The 20,771-nt window shown below is 37.2% G+C and overlaps 1 protein-coding gene across 1 annotated transcript in view; it reads right to left on the reverse strand.

The window, feature by feature from the left end:
* The window catches only part of LOC122813215 (4-trimethylaminobutyraldehyde dehydrogenase-like), a 306,910-nt gene that overhangs the window by 239,056 nt on the left and 47,083 nt on the right, over positions 1–20,771 (reverse strand). The window contains exon 3 of the mRNA XM_044085401.1: positions 5,517–5,662. Within this exon, the coding sequence (XP_043941336.1) occupies positions 5,517–5,662 (146 nt within the window). The remainder of the gene's footprint in view (positions 1–5,516; positions 5,663–20,771) is intronic.

A 20,771-nucleotide genomic window follows, 5' to 3' on the forward strand; every position in this document is an offset into this window, starting at 1 on the left:
CCCCATTTCAGTGGGCATAATTTGCTTCCACTTCTATTTCAATTCTGTCTGGCCAAGTACTTAGTTTCCCAGAGGTAAAATATGATGTTCTGCGAGTTCGCTATTTTTTCTGCAATGTGGTCTCGATGATCTACAACTCGCCAAAATGGTGAGTCAACTATATGAAGTACAGCCGTGTATATATATATATATATATATATATATATATATATATATATATATATATATATATATATATATATATATATATATATATATATATATATATATATATATGCACATACATATATATATATATATATATATATATGCACATACATATATATATATATATATATATATATATGCACATACATATATATATATATATATATATATGCACATACATATATATATATATATATATATATATATATATATATATATATATATATATATATACACATACATATATATATATATATACATATATATATATATACATGTATATATATATATATATACACATACACATATATATATATATATATATATATATATATATATATACATGTATATATGTATATATATACACATACATATATATATATATATATATATACATACGTACATATATATATATATATATATATATATATATATATTCAGTGCAGTAGTAACCATCTCACCTTCTATGCATGGAATGCACTGCTCGGTAAACTAACACCACACTGGAAACCTAACACTAAAAATAATTATCAATAACTGAGAAAAACCATATGACAAATAAATGTTACAGCATGCTCCAAGATTACGAAATAAGATTTCCCATACAGTCAGAGTCAATCATTAACTTACTTCACAAAATAATCTTAATATGTGCATGATATGCAGAAAATATCAATACAAGGTTACGGAAAACAGGCTTCTTGAAGTCTGGCAAGTCATAAGCTTGGCAACTGAACCTATAAATCTGTCTGGTTTCCTGGAAACAGATGGCTGAAAATATGGCTTTTTGGGCAGTGTCCTATAAGTATGCTCAAAACAATGCAATAACAGGAAGAACTGCTTTAGGTTCAGGTTCCTTGAGATTTGGAACTCTTTTAAGAATGGTAATTCCTTCATACCCCATTTAAACAAGATTTTTCACCAACTGAAGGGCCTGAAAAAAGATATAAAGTTTAGAACAGAACCCCAAAACAAGGAATCCTAAACCTCAGATTCTGTATCGACACATACAGAGGAGGCCTGGTGTTTTATAGCAGAATTACCAGACCAACCTGCTACCCACCACATTTTATTTAAACAACATCAATTCAAGCATAGTAAAAAAAATACAAAAAAAAAACTAACAAATAGATCCCCTTATTCTAACACAGGATGATCCTTCTTCTTTTAAATGGATCTCCTTTCTTACACTTAATTTTTTTCTGCAATCACCTTGAAGAACTCTATCCTTTTCCCCCCACAGACATCAGCATTCAGGAGTCACTTTTGATTATAAAATAAGTTTTTGAAGCATCATTCTAAAGTAAAACTAGCTGAATCTCTGACTGTCGGTTGCATCATGACCCTTTTTCTTTAAAACATTTCCCGTGACTGAGTATGCACCTCTGTTTAGTTCCATTTTAACTTCATCTCTGGCCTAGAATCTGGACAGCTATGGATTAGGGAAACTGATAGGAAGGAAATAAGATATTACGCTCTGATGGTTGTAATTTTCTGGCTTTGCCCTCAACTTATTGTGCTACCACTTTAAGGAATTTTAGTTCAGTTACGCTGTCTCTGTGTTCTGTGAATAGGTATCAGCGCACTGCTACACTTCATTTATTCCCTGCATGAAGATACACATTAGTATCAATTTTGCAATTGATGTTATTGCTTAAAATGGTAGCACACTAAGTTGAGAGTGAATCTTTTACCACGCTGTATCAAGTTTAAAGGTTTGCATTCATTGTCCACTTAGAAAAAATCTACAAGCTTCTTATCCTGCCACAACCAGGCTTTTTAAGAAAAAAAAAATCTACACCAGTAGATAAACTTTCAGGTGTCTAGCAAATCAACGAATCACAACTCTGTAACTGAATAAACTAATTTAATAGAATTCCTCTGCATCAGAATAATTCTGCCATGTTTGTGTCCCTCCATCTTATACATACCAACTCCAGGTTATACAACCTAAGGAAAAGAAAATAAAACAACATTGATAAATTCATTGTTTCAATGAATTACGGCTGTGATGAATCAGAGCTGATGATTCTTTGAGTTTTCTGAATTTCAGTCTTGCTACAACAGAATGATATGATGGACCTCTGCTTCTCTAAGCAGCCTTCAGATTCAATCAAAGTTCTTCCTGCACTGTTTCATTATGTTGCAAAAGCCTGTATTATGTTGCTGATGCTTTTATATATATTTATCCAAATAAGACATACACAAGACTCTCCATGCATCTGGTCATCAAATGTTCTTAATAAGGCCAACATCCCGCCACTGCTACAATGCCCATCTAAGAAAAGGACTACCCACTGCTGCTATTTTCACATTTAATATAAATTCCTTAACAACGTCCATACAGGCTTATAGGAATGTGCAGACAACAGTCTCTAACCCAAACAGCCTTCCACAAATATTGTGAGTCAATCCCATTTTAGTTCTTCGTGCATGCCCAAAGTCTGCAGATCAACAGACCTCAGAGTGTTTTCTGTAACATCTGTGGAAGTTCTAATGAAATGTAATTGTTTCCTCACAGTATTAACAACTGCTATTGTTCTTTATCTCTTCAACCGTATAATGTACTTCCTCAATATTTGCTTAATAATTTCACCATTGTTTTACTTTATTACTGAACTTTCTGAGTTATATCTGAGTTACTGCTAAAATATAGACTTGGACTTCAAAGATTTGAGAACATCCTCACTAGCAGTAATTTCCAAACCTGCATTTGCTACTGATTCCTGTGGAATTAAAGCTGGAAATAAAGCCATAATCTGGTTCTCTGCCAATCTGTATCTTACGTATTTATCTGTATTTGTTACCCAGAGTTGTGCACTGATCCACCTAGACCTTTTGTAGACTCAAGCTAGCAGCAGTCTCTGGTTATGTGACTTGTTCAGAATCACATAGGAAGGAAATGGAAGCCGAGGGACTCAAACTCTGGTCTACGGAAGGCAGCTCCTCCATGCAAATGGCAGGACTTTTTTTGTTTGTTTTTTGTTTTAATTTACAAGAGTTCAGGGGACTCAAACAAGTCCTCAGTTACACTGACACCTTTAACTTACAGATATTTATAAATGATACAGTCTACACCAGTGGGGTATAAAGATAGTTCCCTGACTACAACCCATGTAATCCAAGTACAAACAGTGGCTTGGGCGCTTGTGAGTACAGGAAAAGTTAGTGTGCCAATTCTGGGAGGAGATGCTGTTTCCCACTTGGCTCCCACCACTGCTCCAATGACAGAGTCCTGGAGAATGGAGATCCATCATGATAAGGGGATCCATTGTAGGGAAGACATGGGTGTGACTGCTCAAGGTGGACAGCAGCTCTTGTTGGCACATGTATAGGAGCATGCATGGGTGGTCCTTGTAGTGACCGAAGTACTTGCATCACAACAGCAGAGGGGAGGGGCTAGGCCATACATAGAAATTCCCACATTACTAGGATGCTGATGAGAACACAAAGCACCTTCATGGCTACCTGGACAATGGCTCCTTTAGACAATACAAAGCCTTATCAAGGGAAGCCCTTTCAATCAGCAGGCATAGGGTAAAAATTATACAAAAATATTCATAAATGACAACAACTCTAAAACAGTATAATGATTTTTTTGCATTAATAAATATGCACAGACTTGAACAAAGAGGTGTTTGTTGTTTTACACACACACACACACACACACACACACACACACACACACACACACACACACGACTAAGAAAAAAGGCCATTTTTCTGGTCATCAGCAAGGTCACCCTTCAGAGTGATTCTTAAAACATAATTAGTACCATTACCACATAATTTATGTTTTTTTTCTTTGGTCAGTAAAATGTGTATTTAAAGTTTAACCAGGCAATTTAATCACATGCAAAAAAGAATGTCATTCTAGTCAGTATAATCAAGTGACTAATACTGTATAGTAGAACTAGGGCAATAACTAGGGTCTACTACAAGCGCTCGCTTTCCATCAGCTCAGAACGCACTTCCCTGCTGCCACTTGCTTGTACTGGTAAGTGCCCTAACTCCCACAACCCAAATTCCTGTGCACTACCACTAAGCTAGCCATCTCTCCAAGTACCCTGACCCTACTACTAAAATAAGCTCCCAATCGCTCCCTAAACCTAAACTCCTTCTCTTTAACCGTAAATCTGAGCCAGCTACCATTCACTCCCTAAACATAACTCTGAGCCAACTCCTGATCACTCTCTAAACCTAAAATCCTTCTCCAATCCAGAACCCTGCCCTATCAATAACTTTTGATTGCTGCCTAAACCTAAGAATCCTCTCCACTCCCCTCCCTAAACCTAAATTCCCCCTCCATTTTTCCCTTCCCACTTACCAGTTCAGTGACGAGAGCTTCACTGCCTACGAACATTGCTGCAGCTGCTTCCCTGAAGTCATGTTCAAATTTGAGCAGCCGCTAAGCCAGGTGGACAGACAAGGAAACAGCCGCTCGGGCCCAGGGCTGCGAATTCCTCAATTTTGAGCAGCTGGGGCTCAAGCAGCTCTAAGGGTCTCCAACAGCAATTTACAAAGCTGTCTGCAAAATGAGTTTAAAATTATTAATCTGCACAAAACACTCTAAATTTCTACATTTAAAGTTTTCACACATTAAAAGTTATATCCTCCTGTCAGTATTTTTTCACATCTGATCTACTATCTGTAGGTATTGGTTCTGAAATTTTGTCTAATAAAGCTACTTATGGCAACAGTTATAATTCATGTTGTCAAAACTGTGTTGTGTCAATACAACATGAACTTCTGCGTTATATATTTGATTGAATAGAGTATTTTTTTTTCTTTTGCAGAGAAATGTGTAGTTATCCCTGCCACAGTAATACAATTCCTTGCAATAAGAACTAAAAGCAAAGGACATTGCCTATTACAGAAGCATACTGGAGTGGGGTGATTAAAATTAATGATTACTGAAATACAGCTTATATAATCTAACCATACCATTTATTTATTATTTGTTTACCGGGAAGGTCTGACTGGGACAGAACCCATTTTCAGCAGAAGCCCAGGGACAAACACTCCAGATAGATACATGTCTTTGGGATGTGGAAGGAAACTGGAGCAAGCCCACGTGAATGAGGGAGGACATGTAGACTCCGCAGAGAAGACACCCCAGCAGAGAATCAAACCAGAGAACCTCTTGCTGTGACGTGACAAGACTAACCACTGCACCACTACACCGCCAATCTTCACCAACATCTAAAACTACTATGTGAGAAAACTCAGAGGCCAAGAAGCAACTAATTACTTCTGTCTCAATGTATTTATTACAACTTAGTCTGTTAATGTTGCCAGAGATCTCTTACCCTTATAAGCTGTGCAACTTTCAGCAGAATGGCACTCCTCTGTAAGCCTGATAGCTGACTCCATTTCTGAAAAGCAGCTTTAGCACTCTGGATGGCCAGGTCTACTTCTTGCTGTCCAGAACTAACGAAGTTGCAGATTACATGTCCTACAACATAGAAAGCAAGATTAGAACCCTAATGTATTAATTATATGAACTTCCTTCTCTTTCAAAAGCTCAAGTACAGATTATATGTGCATATGCATGTAAATATGTGAAAGTGTGTGTGTGTGTGTGTGTGTGTGTGTGTGTGTGTGTGTGTGTGTGTGTGTGAGAGAGCACATTCTCTGAAAAAAAAAAAACAATTACAGTTCATTTCACAGCAACAGAAATATACAAACCACTTGGCATTAGAATTTGAACACAGCAACAGAAGTATGGATATTAGCCTGTCTTAGACGTTCACTCCCCTTATACACCCTTCCCAACAACTGTGCATCCTAACTACGTTACCCACTTTCATAAAAACTGTCCAGTTCTAGGAGGGACAGATCAACATTTGAAGCCACATGGAATATGTGGGACCATTACCATCACAATGGGGAACAAAGAAATGGGAAGAAAGGAACTTGAAGAGGCTGAAAATGAAGTAAAAATAAGAGTTTGTCATGTAGGTTTATTAGCTGGAAAATATTTACAGTTTGAAATTTTAAAAAGGATTATAATAAAAGTGAATATGTAAATTCACTAAGTTTATAACAGTAACATGATGTTCATGATGATTTTGGATACAGGTTATCTGATAAATTGTGAAATAAAGCAGACAGACAAGCCACATACTTTCACTAAAACAATATCTAAGCAAAAATTGGACCTGCTACTGCTCAGCTCCCAGCTGAAGTACGTTTTTTTTCCCTACACCTATTACCTTTACTTAAAATTGTGTTTCTTTCCACTTCCCCCTTTTCCTCAATTGAGCCAATAAGATACTCACTAAACCACAAGGAATAACTTTGTTTACATAAATTATATCAATCACAGGCTCTAAGTGACAAGACTCAATCTCTTCTCTGTAATTAGATCAACCACTATCTAACTGTCCCCCATCACAGTTTCATCATTCTCTCTTCTCATGTATCCAGAATTAATACTCCTTTTGAAAGTCCAAGTAGCCCTATCCATTCTCTCTTTCCTGATCACTTTACGTCTCAATCTTACAAATAACAATACTTTCATAGTTGCTCTACTACTAACATACCATACTATATTCCATTATCAACCACCACCCCGCCTTTCTAATATTCCATAGTTTAGCTGCCTCTTTTCATTATTTTAATTGCTAGAAATTACAGGTAACATAGCATCTTTTGTAATGTTATAGCTCACTTTGTTATATACAAGCCTGTGCCTATTTCTAATGAATGTTCAACACTGTATACACCTATGCAAGCTACTTACATGATCTGTTTTAAAATGATGTTTATATAAACTACTGTTAAGCTTTTTCTCTCATGTATGTACACTTGTTTCTATTTTGTATTCCTTCTGACATCATGTAACTGTATTTGATGTATATGTCAAAAATGATATTAAATATGGAGTTTTTCTCCTGAGGTCTCTGCTGAAAAAGGGTTTTATCCCAGTCAGACTGTTATGGTAAACAAAGATAAATAAAAATAAAGCTTTGCTAAAAAAAAAAATGGGCCAAGATTAGGGATGCTTCTGATAAAAAGAGGCAGCTGAGAGGTATTTAGTAAAGCCTTTGGTGGCAATCCTTATAAAGAACCAACTATTGCCCTCTAAGATAAAGGTCTGAAGCTCATCCAATTATGGCACCTAAGATAAGGTCTTGAAGAGATAAACTTAAGAGCTGCCAGTTCAATACACCTGAAATGAGGATTACCAAGTCTGTCAGTTGTGAAATTTAAGTCCAAAAAAACAAAGTTCTTGAAAGGAGAAAGTAGATAAATCATCCCCAAGAGGAAGTGCTTCACCAGCTGACTCTGAGTCACAGCCTTGCCATCCATAAGGTTATGACAAGCAGAGATGCCTAAAACATGCACTGTTACCATAGAACAATTGAGGTTTAAATCATACAAGTGCCTGAGCAGGGCAGAGTACACTACATGCTGAATGACTGGGGAAACAAAGGATGACTCTCTGCCAAACTAAGATCCTCTTCCATTAATCATACTAAGACTGATGGCCGAAATGATTTCTTGTGGCTATGTCTGGCAGGATAAAGGGATCTAAAAAAGGAGGCACACCATGCAACAGAGCTGGCTGCTGCCTAACTGTGGGGGGTCTTCCCCGACTGGACTAGGAAGGGATGTCTAGGTATTTGGTTGTCCAATCAAAACTTGTTTTAGTGAAAAACAACTGGACAAACCCAATTTTCTGAACTGGAACTTAATGAATGGTTAACTTTCCCTGATTTTTTTTTTAACCTTGGAGTTAGTTATATTTCTTAAAAGTTTCAAGGTGGGGGGGGGGGTGCCCACCCCACATATAGTACAGCTATCAAGTTCCACTTTGCTGAATCAGGTTAATCTGACTGTGTTTTACTGATGTGTGACTCCATTGTACAAATCATATCTGCTTTCTGTTCAGCCAGGAACCAGAGAGCTTTATGCCATGCCCTTGTCTGACAGCAACTAGCAGCAAGGATGAGGCTTAGCCTGTCTTCTATGTATTCTTCAACAATGGATGTAATCAGTGATGTGAAGGCACGCAGGAATCTCATTCATCATGACAGGGACAGCATATCCACTGTATACTTTCCATTGCCTCCAGCACACACCAAGAAGAAGGGGCAGAGGAACAAATTCTCCCATGCAACAAATAGGCTAGTCCTTGAGATGCCTGACATTAGGAAGACATTTATTAAATAAGACTCAAAAATTCTCAGCATCAGGAGAGAAATAGGGAAAGAGTTCTGATAGTCTGTCAACATATTCATTTCTTGCAGGTTGTTAAGATCTGAAAGACAGCTGCCCCTGTCTACTGGCACACTAGCACATGTGTATACATCTCTGTAAAGGGGTTCACATGTGTGCTGCCCTGACTGCTCAGGTACCCCCAAAAAGACTGGTTGCTGGATTGGCTTAAGAGGAGCTCTGCTGTTCCCCAGAGACTTTAATGCCACTCAGTACTGCTCAATGCTCTAAATTTTTCTTGGGGGGACTCCAATTCCCTTAAATTTTGGAAGCGATACATATGGTCTCAGCACTGCCAGAAATGTGCCCACTGTCAAAACCTGCAACAGGTCTGGCTGCAGGAAGACAAAGGGTACGACAAGAGTCTGACATCAGGTGAAGATCTATAAACACACTGTGACTCTGTAGCCAATGACAATTCAAAATTCACAGCAACACATCCATCCTCTGATGTATAAAAGGCACCACCAATACAAAATTATAGCTGTAATTACTCCAAAAAGATGCAGGGGGGATACATTTTCTCCAAACAAGGGAGAAGATGAAGTATGCTTCACACCATACCAGCAAAGCACCTACTGCCAGAACATGTAATGGTACTGGTAGCAGGAAGAAAAGGGCATCACTGATGCTAGTGAAAATAGCTCAAAATTCCAGGAATCAGCAATAAGGACTTAACACCTGATAAAGTTCTATAAATGCATGTGGACCTGTAGGCCATAGCAAGCCAAAGTCCATGGCAACATATACATCCTTTGTGGTGTTAAAACTACAATGATGACAGAGTTAACCGGCCACTAAATCTAAAAGGTGCAGGAGTTCTGAGCCTGAATCCTTCACTGCATTTTTCACCAAAGCTACCAAGTCCATGACCTCCGGGACCCTCTCTGATAGCAGAAGAAACAAATACTAAAAGTTACTCAGCCCTACTTCAGTGAAGGCAGTTCTCTGGGATAGATTCCGAGAGGAAGTCTCTATTAGTTTACGATGATCACCAGTGTCAGCAACCACAACAGTGCCCAAACCATGTATGCTACCAGGAAGTCTTGATATCCATAAGGACAGAATATAACAACATGGGATAACAGCAGTCAAGTTTCTTGAAGGCAAAGAGATTGAAAACCTGTTTCCCTAGACTTCTACTCAACCAGTAGCAGGCCCAAACACATCTACACGTTCCCCTACATCAAAGACCTTTAGACAGCCACCAGGAACCAGTCATACATATAGAGGAGCACATGGAAGCATTCACCTGCAAGACATCTGCAGCAATGACTACAGCATTCACAAACATTCTGAAAGCAGAAGATAGACAAAAAAATGTAGCACATTGTACTGAAAGTGGTGTTCACAAAGTGTAAACTGAAGAAGCCTCCTATGTAGACACCAGACACTGTGTGTCAAAGTGCATCCATAATAAAAATATCAGTACCATGCAGGCCTGCTAATGCAACCAAAAGGACAACCACTCTCCCCATCTCCCCAAAGATTCACCATCTGAAGCTTGGCAAAACAAGTATGCTTGCTAACGTCACTGAGGTCAGGGATAAGAAGGAAGTCAACAATCCTCTGCAAAACCGGAAATACTTAAAAGAAAAAAACCTGGCCCATCTCTAAAAGACAGACAGTGTTGATGGACATTGCACTAGAACAGTATGGGGCAATTGTAAGATTTCTAGAGAGATAGTCTTGTGAATGAAGCTCTCTGTCAGCTGTCTAAGAAGTGACTGTCAAATTTATTAATCCTTTGTGATGAACTCTCCAATCCATGGTAAACTGACAAACTCCACTTCAAAGACAGCTCTGTAGTTAGCACAGCCAGAGATGGTAAAATTACCTTACATTTTGAGCCCCTCCCTTAGGCTGCAAGGGGGATGTCTTTTTTTCCTTAGGGTTAGTCTGGCAAGTTGTGGAGTAACAGGAATCATAAATGCCTTCACAGTACTCAGGGCTTGCTTTGTTTCTTGGAGATTCTGAAAAATGTCTTGTCATGCCTACCCAAAGCATCCTCCCTCAATAAGGGCCACAGAGGACAGTATGCTGATCTCAGTCTTGAAGAGACAGTCTGACTCAAGTCACTATCCACAGACATGTGTCCTAGCCTTCTGCCCTAGCCATAGCATCAGCTCACTCAACATTACAATACGCCAAATGGAAGGCCATTGTAGAAGCAATATTAAGGATCTTAACCAGCTCCTCCTTCATCCTGAAATAAACCAGGACAAAAATAATTTTCACTGAGAACATCTGACCTGTCAAATAATTTAAAACTCCTTATCAGGTGATAATGTGGCAATATGCTCTGGTCTATGGGATCTATGCTGGATCAAAGGGATTATACAGGAGTCCACTGTAGGATACATAAGAAAAGGATCTCACTCCACTTATTTGGATACTTCCAGACAACATATACTTTCTTTTGAGCAGAGCTAAACATACTTCTAGGCTGCAAAACTGTATTCTTGAACACATGCTTCCTAGACGTGATGATCCAATCCTCCTCTTTTTGGTTCCTTAGATACTCATTAACATATTTCTTGTGAGAAGGTACAGAGGCCACAGGTCAGTATAGTATGCAATATTTCATGACCACTGGGGTTTCTTCAAAGACTGATCTTTCTGAACAGGAAGGGGGAAACCTATGCTACTTTAAGAAGGTAACGTCAAACTATTCTTATCTGTCTTTGAAATAATTTCAGGACCTTCTGAATTCCCTACTCATGACACAAGGGATGATGAAAATCCTTTCTTGGACCCAGCACCACGTGTTGTGGATCCTATATTCACCCAATGTACTTGGCATTCAACTTGCAAATGGCAAACTCCAGAGGTCAGATGATAAAGCACCAATGCTCTGGCCTCTACCTGTCAAAGGACAGGAGAGGCCTGTGCAAAGCCTGAAATAAACATAATCCATATTTCCCCAAAGGATGCACATCCTTTCACAGAAGCTCCCATCAGATATCATGCAATTGTGTAATGCCAAGAGCATTTCCTGCAGATCCTGGTGCAAGTCACCCTGTGGAACCCCATAATAATGAGCCAATGATTCCTGTTTAACTAAGTAGAGGCCTGAGAAGAGTCTTCAGATCATGAGTTCAATCACTGACCAGCAGTCAGGAAATTACAAGGGCCATTTCATATGTGCAGATGGTCTAGGGTAAGCTCTAAACACTTAACCAGAAGGGTAGCGATGGACCCCCCCCTCCACCAGCAGCTCCCCATGCTCATTTCCAGGGCCCATACTTAAGCACTCCTTGTCATTTCATAAGGTATAGGATGAGTGCAAACTTGACTCCTGTCTAGTTGAAGGGTAGTAACGGTATAGTGGGGATAGTTTACCTCCAGAAAAGTAAGACAATTAACAGCCCAACAAATCCTTTACCTTCTCAGAGAGGCCCTGTACCAGGCTGTGATTCTATGAGGGACCAGACTCTCCTCAATCCCCATGATGGGGATTTTCAAAAACTATCACCTTACAAAAGTATGATATTTCAGAAAGCAGCCTCCAAAAGTAAAACAGCACAATGTTTACCAAGGAAAGAGTAGTTTTAAATTAGTTTTAGCAACTTTTATTCCACAAAAGTAAAAAGTAATGCTGCTGTCTAAAAGTTAATGAAAGTCACATGATTATCTATAGAAACACTTTCCCCCGGCAAAAAAATAATTAATTTTACAGAAATAGTTCACTTTCAGTCAGAAAATTATAAAAGTGGAAGTTCCCCCAGAAGAGAGGTTATGTGACAGCAATGGATAGTGTTAGTGGACTGTCAATCCTTGAAAGCCTACTTGAGAAACATTCTTTAGTGGCAAGAAAGCTCTGATGGGCTCATTGCCCAAATCAGTCTTTTTCTTCAGCTCAGCTTTAGCAGAATAATGGATTGGACCTGAGGAACTTAGCCTTGGAGCTTTGGAAGTTGACTGGCTGTTATATCCTTAGTAAGATAAAATCCATAGAGCTAAGGCTACAGTAGCAGTGATGAGTATGATGAACATTAATCTTTATAAAAAAATCAAGGCCATAATACTATACGTTTCTATTCCATGCCTGTCTTCTTTTTCATATATGTATTTATTTAGCAGAATTAATACAGCAGTCAGATATGAAAGTGTTTCACAATACTGAAATATCCACATGTAAACAATGCATTAAATCATATCTATCTATTATGCAAGACAAAGTGAAAATTTATTCTTGCCTATATTTGGCTATTATACCTTGTTACCAGTTATCACAGAATATGGCCTACCACAGAATGAATACCGTAATGTTGTATGTTGCTTCTCCGTGACTGTCTTTCATTAAAAGAACATATGTGTTATACAACTAATAAAGCTTCCAGAAACTAAAGGTCTTAAATAGGGAGGGTGGCCTAATGGTTAAGGTGTTTGCCTTACAAACACAAGGTGCACGGTTTGAGTCTCACAAGGGAAAATTGGCTAGGCTTACAATGGCTCACAAGGGCAGTTAGCCTAGTACTAACCTATGAATCTATGAACCTAAATTAGTACTGTTTACCTAAAAGGGCAAGTGGCACAGTGGTTAATGTGTATGCCTTTCAACCACAAGGTGCAAGGTTTGATCCTGACCACAGGAAAGAGCTTTATATCTGACATGGCTTAGTGGTAAATATCTTTGGCTATTGTGCCCAGGGTCCTGGGTTCAAGCCTCGCAAAGGCTGTTTTTTGGGAAGGGAGGGTGGCCTAATGGTTAAGGTGCTTGCCTTACAAACACAAGGTGCAGGGTTTGAGTCTCACAAGGGATAATTGGCTAGGCTTAAAATGGCTCGGAAGGGCAGTTAGCTTAGTACTAATCTATGAACCTATGAACCTATAAGTATCATAACTTCTGTATGCAAACATCTGTAATTATGTAAAATAAAGTAAAAATATCAGGTATTAAAGAACAGTCTTTGTCAAAGAATTAAGACCATAATGCTGTATGTTGTTTCTCCATCATTTTTTATATATAAACATTTGTTTGGTGACACTGATATAACCTTTCACAGTACTGGAGCATCCACATGGAAACACTTTAGGGGTCTGAATGGAGAGATGATAAGTCAGCAAGCAATGGAGAGTAGTATTGCTGGAACTGAATTCATTCTCAAGACTTGGTGAGTACCTGCATGAGGTGGACCCTGTTTTTCACAAAGACACTGATATATAGACTGTATTTTATATAGCATATATAATGGACAGAAGTAGGTTAAAAAATAAAAAAAATAGCTGGGTGTACAAGACCCAGGATAAAAATGTGTCCAATCCTGATAGGCGCACTGTACTGGGACTGGAAAAATGACAGTGCAGAATCCTCAAGACAAGGAAACATTCCTACAATGGGGTTAGGTCAGGTCCAGGAGAAGGATGGCCTCCAGTTGTAGAAGGAAGTAGCAGTCCACAAAAATCACAAAAACTGACAGGCCAAAAAAGAGCCATAAAGACAGAGTGCACTGTTGAGGATAAGGAAGAAATTATGTAATGTTACTATTATGCTAGAAGCCCAGAATTTCCAAACAGAAGATATTCAAAAATATTAAAAGAGAAATTAGAGGAAAGAAAGATACTTCAACAAGAAAAATTGTCAGACACTTCAAATAAAAAATTGTGTTCATTAATACAACAGATTTATGAAAAACATTATATAGACCAAGAAATCTTGTGCCTTTTTGAAAAAGAAGTGACTGAGGAAATGCAAAAATATAAAGAACAAATTCTACAGACTTTTGAAATGTATAAAAAAGAAAGAATAAGATCACAAAGAGGTAACATAGAACAGAAGATTAGTAAACTAGAAGTTAGAAAGATAGAAGCTGAAATTATGGAATACTTGCGAAGTGAATGATTTAGTGTAAAAAGCCTAACACGGGTTATATCACAGCATGATAGAACAAAAAGTCCTCAAAGTAAGGAGAAACAAGAAGAGCAGGAAATATCTGAAAAAGAAATATGGACACGAGAAAGAAAAAGAGATTTAACAGGCTGCAGTATATATGCAAAGGAGCAAGCAAAACTAATTAATACAAAAAGAAATACCAAAGATATTTGAAGAGAAATACAGGCAAAGGCATCTGGACATGGAAAATTTTACAATACAAAAAATAAGAAAACAGAGGAAAAGTAGAAAAGAAGATTAGTAATACAGATATTCAAGAAATAGAATGAAGTGATGGATCACCTGCAAAGTGTAGGATTTAGTGTAGAAAAATCTAACTCAAACGACATCATGGCAAGATAGAGCAATGGATCCCCAAATTAAGGACAAACCAGTGGAACAGGAAATATCTGATCAGTTGCAATATGAAGATACTTTGGAGACTTCCACAAGAAACCAGTACAAACATTCAGCTGGAGCTGCACAGCAAGGGAAGAAAAACTATGGCAACTCTGACACACTCAATGTTGTGGAGTGATAGACCAGTGAGTTCCCATATGAAAGAGCAATGGATGACACAGAATGAAACTGAAGAGAATGTGGCACAGGAAGATGCTCTGGAACTTTCTATAGAATGCTCGCAGGAAATGGAGAACAAAGAATGTGCCCTCAGTTTAGAAGAAAATGATCTGACAGAAGAGTTGCCTGACTTAATAGAGATGGACAGAAATATTAATATCAATGAAAGAAATAGACTACAGAAAGTCAATAAAACCCAAAAAGTTATAAATTTAATAAAACAAATTAACATAGTATTTAGGACTGTCTACAGAGATTCATGTGATGGCTATATTACTGCGCATCTAAATTAATAACAGATAAAGTCTTAGCAGAAAAACATACAGAGTAAGGGAAAGGAAGGGGAGAAATGGAATGCCATCATGGAAGTATCGAATAGAAAAAACTATAAAGCAGTTAAGACAAGAAGTGTCACTGTCAGAAGAGTATAGAAGAGGGAAGAAATCAACAAAAATACTCAAAGACAGACGTGATAAAAGCAATGCACAGTATCAGAACAGATCAGGATCTATCGTGCACTATTGCAAATAATAAACTAAAAATATCAGCACAGGCAGAAAAACTTGGAAGATATGCAGATAATTATGAAGGAAAAGTACAAAATAAGCAATTTATTGATGACCCAAAAAAGTTTTATAAAGAATTGGGAAACAAGGCAAAAGGAATTGAAACACCAACACAAAAGTAGAAATAGATACATTTTGGAGAAATATCTCTAAAGATCCTGTGGAACATAACAAAGATGATAAATGTATAGAAGAAGTAAATGAAAGAATAAGAAGTTTGAAAGTACAGAAAAAGAAATGGGATGAAGTAATGTCACAGAGATTGAAACAAAGTTAAGAAAAGCTCCTAAATGGAAAACCCCAGGCCTAGATGGAGCACTTGGCTAAAATAGTAACATCTTCACATGAAGATTTAGCCATGAGTAAGAACTATTTATATACACACCCCAAACAGATCCCAGCCTGGTTAACAACGGAAAAACAATACTCCTACTTAAGAGTGAACATGCTATTCTAAAAACTATAGACCAATAACATGCCTTCCAACGACATATAATCTACACAGTGGAATTGATGCTGACAGAGTTTATAGTAATTTAGAAGAAAACTAAATCATGGCAATACAACTGGGTAATAAAAGAAAGTCATATCGAACAAAGGATCATTTGTTGTTAAATAAAAGTCATAAAGGAGAACTGTAAAAAAAGGGGAAGAATTTACGTATGGCATGGACAGACTACAAAAAAGCATATGACAGTATCAGACATTCATGGATAAAAGAGTGCTTAAAAATGTGTAAGACTACACTGATCAGTTATATTACAGTGACCATGAAACGGTGGCAAACCACACTGCAGTTAAGCCATGATAAAGGACAAATTATTATTCAAGAGATAAAAATTCAAAAGGGGATATTCCAGGGTGACTCTCTGTCACTGCTGCTCTTTTGTTTTGCTCTTAACCCATAAAGCTGTCTACTTAACAGATTCAGTCATGGCTACAATTTGGCTTCCAGAAAATAACAAAGTGTGAAGACTTTCATCTTCTTTTTGTAGATGATTTAAAATAGTATAGTTCATCAGATGAGGGACTGAAAGCACAACTAGGAGTGGTCAAAACATTTTCAGATGATATAAGAATGTCAATTGGTCTTGATAAATGTGCAAAAACAACATTTAAAGCAGGAAAGCTGCAGAAGCAAGAAAACATCAGTTTGTGACAGGAATATGATATAAAAAAACTTGAGCAAGAGAGAGTGTATAAATATTTGGAACTGATGAAGTATCAATGATAAAACATGAACAAATGTGAATAAAACTTAGTAAGGAATGTTTTAGAAAACATAAATTAATAGTGAAAACAGTGCTGACATCAAAGAACAAAGTTCAAACAATAACCCAATTTGCTCTTCCTGTCCTAACGTACAGTTTTGGAGTGATTGATTGGGCCCAAAAGGTGTTGGATAGGTTGGACAGGAAAATGAGAGGGATGCTTCATGCTCATCAAATGATTTATAAAAATCATTGCATACCAAGACTATATATTCCCCTATTCTGAAGTGGGTATGGTCCTCCTCGAAACTGATTACATGTACAGATCTGCAACGGTGGGACTGCATACATATCTACTGACCTCACAAGTCTCAAAAGTAGTGAACGTTTTTTTTTTTTCTTTTCTTACAAGAAACATCTTTATTAAATTATGTATGACACAGACAATCTTACATTAATAAAAATGTAAATAAAAACAGTGTATAAAATGACAGAGAACTTTTATTAACAAAAACAAAATACAATGATAAGCGCTTGATGGTCTTACTTTTGTATTTTGTTTTGTTAATAAAAGTTCTATGTTGTTTTATATGCTGTTTTTATTTTTATTTTACTATTTTTATGCGTTTTACTTGCAACTGGTTTCATCTTCTAATAAATGAAAATATATCATAGTGGCACAATCTCAGTTGCAAACATTATACCTTACAAACCGTGCCAACACAACTGTAGCTGCAAACATTATACATCAATTTTAATATATCCAGTCGTTGTTAGTCAACCACTACATAGCTCATTCAGATACTTTCTTGTTTTAAACATAGTTCCTCCCCTTCTGCATGTAGTGGTCCCACATTTCTCATTTCTTCCTGTGTAATTTACTCCTACCCTTTTCTAAAGATCCTGGTTCCAGTTGTTTTATCTCTGTTACTATCTTCGTTACTTCTAGTAAAGTTGGTTTAGACTTTTGAGTTCCATTTTCTAATTATTGCTTTTTTGGCAGCCATCACAATTATATTCAGCAAGGCCCTTCTGTGTCTAGACAATTTTAACTCTGTATAATAGCTAAAAACAAATCATTTCCCTAGTCACTCTAACTTGCTCACCAAGCATCTCCAATACAGCAGTCTGCAGGGAATCTTTTAGTCAGCCAACTCATTATACTCCCATAAAATATGTTCCCAGTTACTCTTTCCACCCCATCACATCTCCAACATTTGCTATCTACCTGTGGAAAGATTCTTTGGAGCCTGCTTGGGGTATAAAATATCTATGTAAACACTTCCATGCAAAGATCCTAAATTTTCTAGATTGTATTGCATATTTGGGAGACATACATATATCCCCCATTGTTACTTTGTGAATTGTTTATCCAATCTCTCTTCCCAATTCTTCCTAACCTCTTCTGATTGATTCTTATAGTTATCATACAATATTTTATATGCTCTACTAATTATTCCTTTCTTAATGGCAACTTGCATTCTAGATTCTACTAAGAACTCTACTAGTGCTGGTCTTTTGTTTAGAACCCCCCCCCCCCTATTTCTTTCTCTTTGCCTGTACTCTGATAGCAATCCCTGATATGGAAGGCAATCTCTAACCTTCAGTCCAAATAAGTTCTTTGCATCTTCCCATTGTATTACCTTTCCATCTCTAGTTATTTGCTACCAAAACCTTAGTTCCTTAACCATTTTTCTCCAATATACTCCCGCCCCCCTTGCCTATTGTTTGTATAACTAATTGCAGTCAACTCTATCAGCAGAATCTCCTTTCTCAAATGTAGTGAAAGTTTTGAAACATGGGGAGAATAAGTCTAAGATGACTTCCCTGTTTAGTGTACCAGACACATATCGGGATCAAGCAGGAATGGAAATCAGACCTGAAGAAGATAAAAATCAGGCAGCAACTAAGTGTGCCTAAAACCAAAAGAAAGAATATAAGGTGAAGGATCAGATGAGAAATGTAGAAAATGCATAAATATATTAGCAAGTATAAAAAACTCCTGGAACAACCTCATGTTGATCAGGGTCGAATGCAGGAAAGGTTAAGGCAAGGTGAATTAAAACCAAAAGACAAAAGGTTAATATTGGCAGCCCAAGATAGTGGACCATGTACGCTGGCTTACAAAATCCATTGAACATGTGGGAGAAACAGACAAATGTAGTTTTGTAAAACAGAATTGGAAACAGTCGCACATCTTGTTGCTGGTTGTGATATACTAATAGCAGAAGGACTGTATACAGAAAGGCATAATAATGTGGCAAGACTGTTGCAGTGAGGATTGTGCTAACATTATAATACTTTATTAGCTGAAAAACACTGAAAACATGAGCCACAAAGCATTACAGAATATGATGAAGTTTATATCACATGGGATCACCCACTACCAACAGTTCATATAGTACTCCATGAAAAGAAGACACAAGTAGCATTGATCATTGAAATTGTTACACCCAGTGACTACAGTGTCTTACGCGCAGAGAGAAACAAAGTCATAAAGTACCAGGATTTGCAGGCAGAAATGAGGGCAATGTGGAAGAAGGATACCGAGACAGTTCCAATAGTAGAAGGAGTAACGGGTCTTATAAAAAAGAATTTACAATCATACTTAGATATGTTACCGATATATATAATTCTATATGGATTGCAGAAAGAGTCATTACTGGGCACAATGCAGGTGCTGCAAACAGCACTTCTAGCAAACATCAAAGATTGAAACAATACTAATTTCATGAACTCTAATCATACTTTGACTTAGGAATGGGGTCCATTCCTGTCAAGGTATTAGAAACCCAAAAGACTTGGATAAATTAAGAAAAAGGGAAAAAAAAACACTTAAAAAACACTTTACCATATGACATCTATTATAATGGAAAGTACAATGAAAATTTTTTCTTGTCCATTTTAATGTACTACTTCTCAGGTAGTGGAGAAGCAGTGCTTGTCAAACAATTAAAACCATAATGCCTTCTATGTCTTTTCCATAATCATTTTATTTTCATAAATGCATTTGAGTGGCAGAATTATTACAACCTTCCAATGGCTGAATTCATGCAACTTGATGTTGTTCTTTGTGCAGCTGAGTTTATAAAGCATTCAGTCTCACAAGGATCAGCATCGTAGGATAATGAGTGTGTTTCACTTTACTGTAATTTTTGCTCTTATGAGTGCTTTTCATTTCAAGCAGTATTTTTCTTTTTCTAAACAAAAAAAAAAACAAAGGAAAAGGGTACATTACTTTGAGTAATACCCTTTCTGCACTGTGAATTAATATAACCTAATGATGATGTCCTCTGTGTGGCTGAATGAAAAGACTAGCATCGCGAGACAGTCGATGTGATCCACCATGGTGTAATTTTTGTTCGCATGAGTAATACAGCAGCTTTTTATTTTGCTGGTTTACTACAGTATTAAAATTAAAACACTGATTCAGGACTGTGGAACAAGAATTCTTAACTGTATGAAAACTGACTTAAGTGAGTAAGAAAAAGGTGGTTAGTTTATTTTCATTTCCTCACTGTAAGACACACCATGTTATTACTACTCATAAAATAATATGTACCTAAGCATTAGTATTCATGAATTCATGTTCTTATCAATGGCACAATATAATGATATTTTTTTTTCATTAACATACTGGCCTGTTACAGAATCTCTGAATAATACCATGTTTACTTGCACATGCATGCAAGTCAACACAAAATTACAGCATTTTTCTTGCTGTTACTGATTGAAAATAAAACTAATGTTACTTACTGAACTCATCGTGAACAAAAAGACAGTCAAGCTACTAATCATTTCAAAGAAGTGAAAAGAAGTAAAGCTGTCATAGGGCACTGCTCATTTTACACAGGATGCATGCTAAATGACACTGGAAATACAAAGTCATAAGATGGAAAGGCTGTTCCACAGGTGACCATCAACTGCCTGCTGGTGAGTTGAAGTCTCACACCTCTCTGAAAGAAAGCACCAGAAAAAAGCAAATGTGCACAATGCATGACAGTGGAAATAAGAGGTCTTACATATTGTGACATGGAAGCAATGCATGGGGGTAGGACAGTAGAGTGGTAGTGACAAGAATGAGCAGAAAAGGCCATAGTGCCCTTGAAG

The sequence above is a fragment of the Protopterus annectens genome, chromosome 10.part0 (genome assembly GCF_019279795.1).
Source record: "Protopterus annectens isolate FY-2018-M chromosome 10.part0, PAN1.0, whole genome shotgun sequence".
In the NCBI taxonomy this organism is placed as follows: Eukaryota; Metazoa; Chordata; order Ceratodontiformes; family Protopteridae; genus Protopterus; species Protopterus annectens.